The sequence below is a fragment of the Corapipo altera genome, unplaced genomic scaffold, assembly GCF_003945725.1.
Source record: "Corapipo altera isolate COAL_440 unplaced genomic scaffold, ASM394572v1 89, whole genome shotgun sequence".
Lineage (NCBI taxonomy): Eukaryota > Metazoa > Chordata > Aves > Passeriformes > Pipridae > Corapipo > Corapipo altera.
Window position 1 is genome coordinate 776109 of NW_020884968.1, and position 14599 is coordinate 790707.

General features: G+C 38.5%; 1 protein-coding gene across 1 annotated transcript in view; it reads left to right on the forward strand.

The window, feature by feature from the left end:
- ELMO1 (engulfment and cell motility 1) overlaps positions 1-14599 on the forward strand; it is a 316776-nt gene that overhangs the window by 99634 nt on the left and 202543 nt on the right. The window contains exons 8-9 of the mRNA XM_027665022.1: positions 1943-1978; positions 9397-9496. Of these exons, the coding sequence (XP_027520823.1) occupies positions 1943-1978; positions 9397-9496 (136 nt within the window). The remainder of the gene's footprint in view (positions 1-1942; positions 1979-9396; positions 9497-14599) is intronic.

Sequence of the window (14599 nt, forward strand, 5' to 3'; positions counted from 1 at the left end):
TCAGTAGAGTGCTATGAAGTTTGGCTAACATGCTGCAGAAGGTTACAAGGATCCATGCACATTTGAGAGATGACAAAACCCGTTTGTGGTGGTGATTGTTTTTTGGTGGCTTAGCAGTCTGCCACAGCAAGGAAGTATTGCATTTGCAGAAGCACAGGAGTGACATTCTGCTGAAGCTGGAATCTCCTACTGTGGAAAATGCTTTGAACTTTACCGCTCATAAAAGCATGTTGAGGGTATTTTCCTCTACTTTTTAGGACTGTCTGGTAATCAGGATGCTTTTTATTTGTTCATTTTTCCTGGCTGCACAAATAGCTGTTGTAGCATAAAAGAACCAAAGCCACAAAATACAAGAAGAAAATCTTGTCACTTTTCTAATTTGAGTTAGGCTGTAGTCCCGTCTGTGTTTGGATACATGGTAAACTGTGCCAATACTATCTTCAGGCATGAGTATTGCAGCTCAAAACTAGAAGTGAAGGATTTTAAACCACTGTTCCTGTGACGTATTCTTTCTGTTTTCTCCACTGATGGTTACACAAGCCAACCCAAAAGCTGCCCTCCCTGAGACTGGTCCTTCTTGAAAAGAGGAAAATGTAAGGTGGGAGGAGTTACTGCTGTACCTAAAAGGAAAAAAACTATCTAGCCATGTTCTGGGAGAGAACTGAATCAGTGGTTGGAGAGCTTGGAGTCCTAGAGCTCTTGTGAGATGGCATTGCTGTGCATCTTGCTGTGACAGCAAGTCCAAAGGGGAAGATCTGATGAGAAGGTGAAGGGAGGAAAGAGGGACCTCTGTGTTCTCCTTTTGAACACTAGTCTGCCCAGTGTGGAACTGCAGCCAACCCTCTGAAATAAAACTGTGAAATAGATTTAGGAGACAGAAGATGGGGTTACGTAGGAGAGATGGATTTTTTTATTATTATTACTTTCTATATCCCTTTTTTATGTTTGTGTTTTAAAAAGAAGTTATTTATGTTTGATGCCATTTTTGCATTGATACTCTTTTTCTTCAGCTTACTTAGAAGCATAATCAGCATTTCTGAAGCCAGTTTTTAGCAGGAGGATGAATTGCAAATTGCAATTAGTGGGCTACAGCTTTTAAATGCACTTATTATTTGCCCTCTACCCCTTCCTCCCCTTAATACTTGGCTTTCAGTTTCTTGAATATAGTATTGACCTCTTAGAATCTGAGTCAGTAAATGACGTTCTTAAGCTCCTTATTGTCTTTCTCAATGGGTGGATTCAGCACCTTGGGGCTAAGCATGTCCATCGGGGTGTGAATGTTAAGAACAAAAGAGCTATGGATCAGTCTACACATTCTGTTGAAATAACGTTGCTGAAGTGTATTTATGTGTATTCATTAAGCTGGTGCAAGGTCGTTTGGAGTTGTTGGGTAATTGCAACTCTGTTGTTAAAAACCCAGGGTAAATTCTTTGCCACTCTTTGAAGCCAACAGGAAACTTGTCCCTGACTTAAGAAGGTCATGATTTTGGTTTATGTTGGTCCTAGCTACACAACTTTCAATGATGCTGGTGACTCTGACATCAGTATTAGTAATGGAGACTACAAGTAAATGAGTTCTTCAGGCAATGGACTTTATCATATCATAACAACAAGACAGAAAACGCTTGATGTGTGAATCTTTATTGTTTTGTACCAAGGACTTTTTACACAAATACTTAAATAATTTAGGATGTCTAGATATGCTTTTTTCCTAACAGAAGTTAACACAAATATTCCAAACAAATATTTGAAATTAATTTTGAATGTTCTTTACCAGTTACTGAACTGTTTCTGTTCACAGCAAATTGTTAGAAATGTACTACCTCTTATTGTATGTCTGTCTGTGAATTTTATGAATCAAGTATGGGGGGTTGTATATGTAGTAAATAGAGTACAGATGTTTTAAAGTGTTTTTCCTCACGTGCAAGTTTTAATTTTGCAGACGATATCAGAAATTGCAGAAGATAATGAAGCCCTGGTAAGAACTTGATTAGATCATCACCTTGCATACTACCTCTTCTTTTGCATGACTGAATTCAGGCCCTTGTGCTAATCTTTATATGTAAATATAACTGTGCATATTCATTCTGCAAGTCTTCAACTTTCTCTGTTTTCTGCTCTTTGATGCCCGTTAAAATTTTCTGATGAAGCCTTTTTTGCTTTGCCTGTGGAATGAGTGTTTCATTTCTGTAACTTCTGCAAGGGCTTTTACTATTTCTGAAATAAGGCTTTTGCTTTATTTCCTTTTTTAATTTCAGCAAACAAATAATTTCCTCGCCTTCCCCAATTCCCCTCTTGAATTTGACTGGCTCCTGTGGTTGATAGTTGGCAATTTTAATGGTTGATGTTAGTGAGATGAAAGTAAGAGTCATTGTGCCAGTTTGAGTTCCTTTTATTTACTGGTCCCGGGTAATGCTAGTTGCAGATACCTGCATAAAGGAAAACTGTAATACAGTGAAGGGCATCATATTGGAAAGTTCAAAAGCCTGCTTATTTCCCTGATGATTTGGAATGGAATTCTTCTGTGTGCTTGAAGTTAAGCACAGGCTTTGATAAATTGGAATCCCAAGAGATGTTCTAATATCTTGATTGGCTTGCAAATTTGACATCTCAAGTATAAAACCCAAGACAGCAAAAGAATAATCAATTAAGCATGTGTCTGTCACTCTGAGAGCTCGATGTGATTTATCATGTGGAAATGCAGTTCCCCATCCAAACCCATTCTAAATCATACTTTCACAAATCTACTGTAAACCAAGTTCTGAAACGTTTATTTTTAAATCATTGCCTAATAAATAAATTATACAGTAAGAATTAATTTGGCAAGAAATTTAAATCCTTCCTCTGAGTTCACTTTCTCAACCTAGTACAAAGTAACCCAATTCATAATGGAAAAGCTTAGATTATGAGGAAAATTGTGAAAGTGGCATGAGGCTTATGGAATTCTTGGCATCATCAACATGAAGCATTACCTTGGCAGAATTACACCTGAAGGCTGTGCTACCATTCAGCGGGATCTTGATAAGCTGGAGAATTGAGCAGAGAGAAACCCTGGTGAGGTTCTGCAAAGGCAAGTTCCTGCACCTGGGGAGAAATAACCTCAAATACCAGAACAGATTGGGCACTGACTTACAAGAGAGCAGCTCTCCAGAGAAGGAACTGGAAGCGTGGTGGATGACAAATTGACTATGAGCTGGCAGTGTGCCCTTGCAGCCAGGAACTTAACTTTGGAAGTTAAATAATGCCAGTAGAAACTTCAGTTTACATTAGGGTACACAGTTCAATATGTTGAATTCCAGCATTAGTATGTGGGATGATACAATTATAACAGAAAGTATTGAGTTTGGGACTTGTACTGGAAAAGATACCAGAGCCTTTGGTCAGGATGTGAAAATAGTTCTGGAAGCTGGCCTGTTCATATGTTTTGAAAGTAAACTGTATACACTAGTGCTCTATGAGTGCAGTTATTGAACATCCTGACTATTTTCTGACCATGTATTAATGGGAAAAGATTCAGTGAAACAAGAACTTTAAAAAAAACCTCTCAGAGCTTGATATACTGAACTAAACTATAATGCTTTCCAGCCTCCACCTACTGTCTTCTTAACTAAGAAGCTTAAAGAAACCAAATCCTAATTTAAAAAAAGAAAAGTTACTTGGGATTACAGGATGACATCATAAAGTGACAATATATCATTTTACTCTGGTAGCTTGCACATGCTAGCCTGGCTTAATTAAAACCTGATTTTGACGGAAGGACCTTGTTTAATTGCTTTCTGCACTGAAGGAAATTCGGCTAAAATGTGACTTTCTCTGTCTTTTCAGTTGTAGGTGTTTCCATTTTGTTTTGGGATTTTATTTATCCCATTGTGTCTGATAGTGGAATTAAAAAAAAAAAACATCCATGAGACAGCTCTATTAATTGATTTTTGCATTGCAGTTCTGAGTTGTAGTCAAACCAAGCTGATTGGAGAGTGCTGTCTTTCCTGATTAGTCATTCCTTGTCTTTTAAGAAAAGTAGTCCATTTAACGAAATTGCTATGAAATGAACAAAACCAGGAAATTAAAAGATGGGGAATGAGAGAAAAGGTAATTCTAATCACATCTTCAGTGTGTAATAGTTCCTCTGGGCTAGTTTCCTATGCTTAATGTACCTTTAAGTGGATTTAGCCATATTCCATAATCTGCATCTGGATTTATTCAAGAATAGTTACAGTTATGTTTAAAATTCACACCTTGTTTTCTTTAATCAGAATTAACTTTCAAGCTTAGAGAAGCCCTGATACTAGGGTTACAAAGCTATTTCAGGTTTTTGAAATGCAAGTCGTTTTGAATCAGTAAGGTTGATCCCTTCTAATGAACGCACTGAACCTACCACAAAGAAATATTTCAGTAGTGCTTAGCACGATGAAAAAGAAAAAAATCTGTGTCAGTTGCAGCGTAGCGGTTAAGTGCATTTCCTGTAATCATCTAAAAAAATAGGGCAGCTACTATGCAGGTTGTTCCGTCATTTTCAGCTGCACTAAGTACCAAATAGGTGCGAATTGCTCCTAGTTTGATTTGACAGTGGCTTAGTTTTACCCTTGGAAAGGTTGCTTGAATAAACAAAGCAGTGTAGAAGCAGTGAAAAGGATCTATAGCAATGTAAAAGGTACTTGTTCACACCGTGCTGGCAGAGCAACCTGCTACATCATCAGTCTTCTTTTTAGACTTAGTTAGATTTTTGCCCCCATGGCTTTTCCAGAACCCTTGTCCTGTGATGATTAGATATATTCTGCTCCCCTGTTTAACTTTATTCATGGTCATTTATCCTTGACAGCTCCAATTTAAAAAGCTGTTCCTACTCTTTGATGTTGACCTCAATGATGTCAGGCTTTTCAGCTGCCCAGTATTAGGCTGGGAGCACAGATAAGGGACTGAAAGTTAACTGCTACTACTCCTGCATTTAGTAGTAGTCTGCTACTCTCTTGTTACCTCCTGCCCCGTTAAAGATTTTTCTTTGCTGCCTTCCCTTTGCACAATTAAACTCAGCTTTGATTCTGTTTTGCCCATAAAAATTGGTTTGCTTAAAGTTGTATAGTCTTTGGCTTCTCATCTTAATGGGCTGTTCACTGTATTCTGGTTGTGACAGACAGGCAACAGTTAATTTCCAGGTTCTACTATGCAGCTCTTTTCATGTAAAACATGAGACACTCGATCTAGCTTGGTCAAAGCTTGTATACCTTTTTTGTTTGTTTATTTTACCTGATGACAGTTAAGCCTGACTAATTGTCTTGATTTACATAATAGTTTGAACAACTGAATATTTTCCCCTTCATAATAGCAATAAGATCTTCATTTTGATATGTGTGTAAAGTATGGATTGAGATTTTTTTTTTTTAAACATCTGGGGGATTTGGGTGCTAAAGTGCCATTAATTTCTTTTGATAAGAAATCCAAATTGCTCTAGGCATCTTTCAAAATAAGCACACAGGATAAAAAGATGGTTTAGCACATAGAAATGATACTAGGAAGGCATGTGAGAGACAGGTGTAATAGTCAGGGTCACATGTACATTCCTGTCATTTTTATTTTTAGGAAAGAAAAACTAGTATGAAAATATGTGGAGGTTTGTGGGTTTTTTTTCCTTCACAGAGTCCTACGGTAAGAATGCAGAGAATTCTTAGGAATGTAAATTAACAAGCTTTGACCTGATATTTCTCTAAAGCCTCGAGACATAAAGTGCAACTGTTGACTTACTCTTCAGTCAGGTTTGTCAGAGAGGTTGAGGTGCCACAGGCTGTGTGTTAGAGCATGGCCATCCATCTACACTGGAATGGCTCATACTGGGACAGGTGATGGCATTCCAAACCACAGCTTTCTACTGCTTAAGAGGCTTTTGCCAAGAGCTGCTGTGGTTGAGGAGATGCTTCATGACCAGCTCTAACAACGGTGGTAAGAAGTGGGGAGTCAGCAAAGAATGGTGAAACTTCATCAGCTGTCCCTGTGTGAGGTGTCCTCACCTAAAAACCAGAGCCCTGAACAGCATTCGGGAGGGCTTGTAGAAGTCACTTGCCTGAGAGCACAGATCATTAAGATGTCAGTGTTAGTGAGATAACGAAATTGCAATTACACAGTGCGTCTTTGTGATTGTTTTTCCCCTTTGCTGCCGTGACAAGCATTAAAAAACACCTTCATCAGGAATTATCTTCAAACTATTAAGTCATTTTACCAGAGCACCAAGGGTTTGATATTTACAGAACTGTGCCTTGTGCTGTGGTTAGTCTGGAAAGATTTTATGAAGAAGGAAGCGCCATTATTTTTCAGACTTTTCATATGACTAAAATACTTACTGAGACTTTGAGTTAAACAGCTCGTACTGTGTTTTTTCCAAGATTACTACTTTTATGAGCAAGCTTTGATTCCCTTGAAGTTTCTAGCATCTATACTGTGTGCCACTCTTAATAGTATGAGTGTGTCTGTGTGTGTGTGTTTTGAAATTAATTGCTTGAAAGTCTATTTCTACCTATCTGCTTGTGTTTTACCACTTAACAATGAATCAATACCCCTCACTTCCCCCTCCAGATGCTTTAATCCTTATCTTGCTCTAGTCACCCTGGAAATTGCTTTCATTTTTAGCTGTGCTATTCTTAATGCTTATCCTTTAAGCCTGGCTTTTGACTTTTGCCATGCCAATTAGAATATACATGTGTGTGCAGGTGCCTGTGTATAGCTATATATTTTAAAAGTATATAGTATGTATGTGTGGTGCTGCATAATACATAGACCTGGAGTATTTCTTTCTGCTTGATTAGTCCCAGTGTTTCACCTCTTCACTCCTTTATTTGAGGTGGAGTCACTGGAATGCACCTGGTGGGGTGTCTGATAATTTTAAGTTGAAAAGTACTTTCACCTTCTGGATCCCAAACGATTGTGTCATTGTCAGATATACTCAAAACAGGTTTATACATTAAAACCAGTATTACCATCTCCATTAACCCAGTTCTCCCTCCAAAGTTGTGGAGGAGCCTGAATTAATCAGTATTGATCAGACAGGTTTGATCAGTAGTTTTGATGAGAAGACTGAATGAGACTGTTGAATCCAGGTTAGTTTAATTCCCTTCCATTCCAGCCACTGCTGTTCTGAAGATGAATATCCATGCACAGGTTTAATGTAGTTTAAGTCATCCCTCTCAACTATATTTATTGTTGATGGAGATTAGCTTTCATATACAATTAGTTTATAGAAGAGCATTCATGTACTAAATACAGGTTAACTGACAAAATTTTAAAACAATATATGAGAAACTTCAGCAGAGAGAAATTATCTGCTTAGTTTAATGCTGGGAGAGATATTTTAATCTACTTATCAACCTATTTGGCCTGTCTTTTTAATTTTAAAAAAATTTTTATTTGAACTTAATTTAGTCTATATTCTTATAATATCAACATTCCATGTATTTGTGGAAGTATTCTGTCATGAATATGCATTAGAATTTGGTGCAAGCTTTTAGAAGGAAGCCTTTCCTAGGAGTGCTGTTTTATTTGTGAGTTCATAAATAACCACTTTATGCAAAAGGAATGGATTGGGGAATATGACAGGACTGGAGCTGATTAACTTTCCTGCAGAGTCTTATTGTCATCTCTGTTATTAAATCCTCGGTTATTTGGAATGCTAATGATAACATTTTTAATCTAATGTAATTCTTAAATGATTTGCAATATTAAAAAAAAAAGCAAAATAAAGAAACAAATAAAACCCCTTACTCCCCAAAACAAACCCAAAAATTTACAGATAATTTCTTTTCTGAACAAAGTATTCCTTGTGGAATTACAACAGATTATTTTAGATACACTATTTTTCTTGTTTACTCTTCGGTGTAGTTTTTTTCATTTTGTCATAAATAATCAAAGCCATTGTATATACCCTTACTTACTGTGGAAGGGAAAGGTGTTTTGGGTTTTTTGGGGGAGTTTACTCACAAAATGTCAAGAATGGCAAGGTTTTTTTCAGTGGAGGGCGTCTTGGGAGATGTGATGAACAAGAGCTCTTTTCTTAAATGAAGGGGCCACTAAAAGCTGCATCTCACCATCAAAAATCTCTAAATGCCAGATTAAATCAAATCCAGCTATTAGAGTTGCTACATTAAAACTGTTTTTTCTGCCTTATTCCTCTGTACTGAGTGGATGTTCACTTATTTGTGTTGGGTTTATGCAGGATAGTAGGATAGCAAATCACAGAGTAAGGAACACCAATTACATTGATTAACTATGGCTTTAGTACATGAATCAGGTTTTCAACACACTGAGCTTCCAATTTCCAATCTGATGGAGGGGTTTTTTTTTATTTCGTCTTTTCATTAGGTTATCTGTTGCATTAAAATCACTGGGACTATTCATGCGGTTTGATTGTATGCTTTTACTTGTTAATGGCTTAGTGGCAGAGTACCTTGAAGGCGGTTTGCATGCCCTGAAAGGTAATACTCTGCTCCCTTTCAGGCTTTGTGAACTGCTGTTTGTATTGAGTAGTTAACTCACTGAAGGGCTTCATTGAAATCATTGTGGCTGCTGACTTTTCAGTACCCTGACTACACATCGAAATGAAGCTAATCTTTAAAAGCTGTTTTTTAACATAAAAGATGCCTGTGTAGCTAGTCAGGTTAGAGCATATTGTCTGTGTTGAGTTTAAACCCATTTTTAATTTACTTGAGTTCATACAAAGGTACATTGAATCTCAAATTTGATGGGGTAAAATGCAGGGTGATGGCCTGCAAACCCTAAACAATTTAACTGCACACCCGGATAAACTATAGGAGCTTTGCAATTCACTTGATGTGGTTGCACATAGATAAAGAAAAGGAGATGCATCTTCATGTTTAAAGAAAGAAATCAAGGCATTAACGGTCAGAAAAATTGCTGTTTAAGATATATAATCTCTTCTGGTGCATGTTTAAAATATATTTACTTCCTTGTGAGAGGAGGAATAAAAAATGGTCTTTCTGCCAATCTACTTGCCACAGAGGTACCAAAACATGGCACCTCTATATTGCCTTCAATTAGGAGGATTTCATAAGTGCTAAGGGAAAAGTTTACTTCTTTTCTTCTATTAGATCTAAATCTCTGAATTTATAAGAAAAGTTTAATTTGGACTGTCTGATTTTTTTGAGTCTTGCATGCAGTGTTCTCCTGGAGATTAGTTCCCTTACAAAATTGCTTTCTTCCAGGTGACTATTCTTGCCCATGCTAAATTGCTTTTAAGACTGTCTGTTGCACGGCCTCTCTTGCTCTTCTGCTACCTCTTAGTCAGTAATTGGCTTCATTTTCCTGCCTTTCTGAAAGCTTCCTGCTGCTTTATTCCCTCGGTCATTGCCCTGCTGCATTACTGGTAAATGTTGTCATGACTCCTGTCTCTTGCAGCTTTGGAGATATGTTGTCCTTTACACTGACTGCATTTGTTGAGCTGATGGATCATGGGATTGTATCGTGGGATACATTCTCTGTGGCATTCATTAAAAAGGTAAATTTGTAATCAATGCTATCTGTTCTATATCAGTTTAAGTTTTTGAGGTGAGTTGTGGTTTGGGTTTTTCTTTTCTTCTTTTTTTTTTTTTTTCCACAAAAAGGTACATGAAAATGGGATTAAAGTGCTATTTCAAACTATAAATGTTTGTAGCTGCAGAATGTGGCCCAGCTTCTCTGGAAATCAATTGGAGAGAATTGAGATCAAAACAGTATTAGGCTTATTACACAAGAAATTACTTGCTCAGATACAATGTGACCTCCCTGTGCAGATACCATGCAATTAAAGAAAAAATTAGTATTTTGACTTAATGTAAACTAATATGAGTATTGCCTTGTTTCTAGGAAAAAAACACCAGCTCTGAAATCTTTCCTCTGAGAGTGTGTGAAGAACAGAAACGAGTTAGTTTACAATTTGAAATTAAGATGATATCTGCTAAGTTTATCAAATTGTGCCCTGGGCGCCTAAATCTTACAGTTGAGTTATGTGGGTTTGAAGCAGATCTTTCCACCATTTGCAACATATCTTTCTTTTCTTACACGTAGGAGATGCACAAAAGCAGCAGAAACATGGTAGTGCTCTCTAGGTAAAGAAATTTAACAGACTTCAGAAAAAAGGTTTTGTTACTGATTTAACCCTTTTAATTTACTGTGGAAAAAACCCCCAAAACCACATCATACTTCTTTACAAACCATTTTCAAAACAGATTGAACTCAGAACTTATTATGAGTTCAAATACGTTTGTATAGGTTCAAAAGATATCAGTTACTCCACTAAAATAATATCAGAAGCAGTAATGGAATTAATATAATATGTGGGAAAGATATCTTCGCTTTAGCAGAAGTGGTTAGAAAATTTGATTAGAAAATTGTTACCACCAAAGGAATGTTCAAATTTACTTTTGTTACCAAAAGTGAAAGAAAAATGAACTATGAAAAGAGCATTAGATACATTTGATACTAAAGGCCAGTTTTGGTCATTAAAAATACTGGATGCTATTATAAGAAAAAAATAGTATAATTGATCTGGTTTTTGGACTGGTGTTGGGTTTTTTGTTTGTTTGATTGATTTTTTTTTTTCTCCAATCTTGCAGTCTAGATAGATTATGATGGTGGTAATTATTGTTATCCTTTCGTGGCAAAGAAAATTCTACAACTGATTTTTAAGTGACTGCAAGCGATACAAGGTCAAACTCAGAATGTCTTATTTGCTAAGGCAGCCTGCTAAGGAGCATATGAAGAAACTTACTAAAATTAGTTTAAATCAATTTACTTCCTTAGTGACTTAAAATTATTGTCTTCGTCTAACTTTACCAACATATTTTGCTCTGTGGATTGTATTTTAACAGCAGAAGAAAGTGTTGTGTTCACCCCTGTTAATGGCTCATCTCTTCTGTTTGGCACTTCCATAGGTTTCCTTGGACAATGACCCAATTTAAAAAAACAAAATAAAAGACACAAACAAAAGTATTCTCTCAAAGTACCTATGAAAACCAAAAGTGGCAAGTAAAACCAAAAGTGAAACTGGTGAGCAAGAAAGGGACCAAGGAGAAGAATAGGAAAGTTAGAAGAGAAACAGAAGGAAAAAGAATGACAGAAATAGAGGAAAGAGGCACAGGTGTGTCCTGACCTGCATGCAGTTGGGAGCCAGAACAGCAGAGCCCTCAGTGGGGCAGTGTGGGCAAAGGGCAAACCTAAGGAATCACCTTTGGCCTGTGTCTCTCTGGTGGCAATCTGCAACTTCATTCTCACTTGCTTCTCGCTTTTGACAGGCCACTTGAGGTTCTTGATGGGCTTGCTCAAGTGGTTGACAGGATGGATAAGGGAGCTGATAAGTTTCTGCTAGCTGAGGGGGAACTTAAAACCAAGGGCTTCTGCCCTTTGAAGCTGCCTTTCATGTTAAATGAAAGCTAAATTGGAATGGAGTGGAATTAGCCTGAACTTTTTTCTTGAATGGTTTTTTAACCTAAAAACCTTGAAGCTGGAGGAGACCTCAAGGGGAACCCTTGACTGCTTCTAATGACTAACTCTTTGGTGTTGGATGCAGACTTGCTCCCACCTTTTGAGTACATAAAGAATGCTATTCCAACTCCTGCAAATAAGAATTGATTCTTTCAAGGAGAGCTTTGTTACTTATCTTGAGAGACTACAGCATCATTTGAAAAAACTTCCTTATAATGTGCAAGATTCTTTCAAGACCTTTTTCTTGCTTGTGACAATAATTTTCAGCTTCCATAGTTACCTAAAGGATTTGGATTCCCAGTTCTTAAAAAAAGTCGTGGTAATTGGACAGCAAAATTGTCCTAGTTCCAGCGAGGACAGGATTGATTTTTGCAGTAGCCAGAAGGGGACATGGCTAGGACCTGAAGGTTATTCTGTACCACCTCATGTAATTTTCTGGGTCAGGGTGATGTAGAGGCAGTTCGCATATTGCCTGTTTCCCCTTGGTGAGCATTTGCATGTGAATTGTTTGCCTCTCTTGTACCACCTTTTATTAATATTGTTGCTGTTACTATTCTTTTTCTTATTTCCTTGCTGCTTCCAGTAAATTGTTCTTATCTCAGCTCATGACACTTACCTTTTGTGCCTCCGGTTCTCCTCTCCAGCCCACTACCACAGGGGGGAGAAGAAGGAGGATGGGGGAGTGAGTGAGCAGCAGTGTGAGTCTCAATGGGAGCACTAAATTAGGGAATACCATTTGTAAAACTTATTTGGTGCCCAATATGAGGCATGAAGGGTTGAGATAACAACAGATCTGACTAGAGCAGAATGGAAACAAGTTTGGTCTAAGCATTTGTTGTATGAGGTCCAGAGGCACTGGTCACAATGTTGCTTGATCTGTTCATGTGGTTGTGGTATCTAGCCCTGTATATATTTCGATATATGCACTATTTGCCCATCCGGGTGCTCTTTTTCAGAGCAGGGAGGGGGATCAGGATTTCTTTTTTTGCTGTACTGGGTATTAACAGCTTATGATATGATAAAATCAAGGGCAATGGGAGTCATTTTAAATGTGTGTTCAGTGTTGCTCTGCTACCCTTACCTTGGGTGCTACCTCTGTGAGTCCATTAATAATTGTACTCAGCCTGTAGGGAGAACCGGGAAGGATGATCTTTTCCAGCTTTTCACCCATTTTTCCTCCTTCAGGCCTGTTACAACAGCTTTTGAGAATCTTGAATTTCCTGAGGATGTTAAGGAGAGCATGCTGTTGTTGCTAAGTCTGTCATGTCTCCTCAGTACGGTCCACACCATGTTTTGAGTTACCAAATAGATTTTAAGGAGGACCTTACAGAGATCTGCCACCTAGATGGATAGTCATGAGTGTCATAGAATGTGGGAGAAAATGGCCCAGTTTTTGAAGACTTTTCTGCTCCAATGGTTTGGAAGTTCACCCCTGAACAACTATAGGACCTTGAAAAAGTGGCAGAACATTTGAATGAAAAATACTGTGGCGGTTCCAGTGAGGCGCGAAGTTATGCAATGTGCTGGGCCCTGGCTATTGTTTACTGGATGCTGCTCAGTACTAGACAGCACCCTCAGGGGGAAGAGGAGGAAAGCAAAGCAGGCACGGTGGCCACTCAAACTGCTGCTGAACCAGAGGAACAATCCATGCTGGTAGCAGTCGCCCCTATACAGAAGAAGAAATCCAAGACCAAATCAGTTCACATAGTGAGGGATAAGGAGGGAGCAGGTCCCTCAGAACAGGAGGGAGAGGCAGGGCCAGAGATAATCACCTGGTCCCTCTCCCCAGGTGAGCTGTGAGATATGTGAAAAGATTTCAGACTCCACTTGGGTGAGTCCCTATTGACCTGGCTGCTCCAATGCTGGGATATTGCTGCCCATGATATGAAACTAGATGGTAGTAAAGCCAAGCAACTGGAATTCCTGTCCCGGGATGTGGGCATTGACAAAGGGACTGGGAAGAGGACAGAAACTCTCAGCCTCTCAGAAGGACTGGGAAGAGGACAGAAACTCTCAGACAGGTGACTCCTGTCAAGCGTGAGGGAAAGGTAGTCTCTCAAGGATGATCTAGTAGTGTACCCAAGCAGGTGGCACACCATGGAGAAAGTTGTCCACTACCTGAGAGAATTAGCTGTGCTGGAGGTAGACTATAAAGATTGAATAATGAGCAGTCCCCTGTAGATCCAGATGAGATCCAGTGTGTACAATCCATGTGACAGAAGTTTGTACACCAACTCATTGGCATTGATGTCAGTGAAAGGAGAACAAACAGTGCTTCAGGTGAGCAGATGACTCCAGCAGTATGAAAGATCGTCTCGTTTCCTCCCTACTGACCTGGGTCTCAGCTGTGGAAAGACTGTCCAAGATAAGGGACAGATTTGAAAGACTCAAGCAAGTTAGAGAGGAAATGCCACATCAGACCCACAAGAGTATAAGGCACTGGTGCAAAATATATCCTGATACCATCAAGATATGTAGGGGCAGAACCTGTTTCTATTTATTCTCTATGTAAGAACAGTCTGTAATGTTGAATTATATAATACTGGCTGTTGAATGACACTACTGTTGTATGCCACTAACATGGACAATGAGTACGGAATGCCCCAGGTACACCAGTCATGAGCTCCTGATGCAACTTGCAACCAGCTGACAGCACACCAGCCCTCCTGCCCTGGAAAACATCCGGGATGGATAGAACACACAGTCATGGACTAAATGAACTCAACAGACGTCTTGGAGGGATGGTTGTTGACTATGGAAATAACACCCATGCATGTGTCTGTATATATAAATACTTATAATAGAGGTATAAATATATAAACATTTATGTATAAATGTATAAACTTATATTTATAAATATACAAACCCCTTAGATATTTATAAACATATATAATATCTATAACTATATGTGTGTATATATATATATATAGTTGGAAGGTGTAGGATTTGGACATGACATAAATGGTATAGAATGAGGGGTGGATAATGTCCTGGTTCTGGCTAGGACAGAGTTCATTTTAGCAGTAGCTAGGAGTGGGTATGGCTGGACTCAGAGATTGTCCTGTACCACCTCACATCATTGCCGGGGATGGGGCAAGGGGTCCTTTCCAGGTCAGGATAACGTGGAGGCAGCTCACAT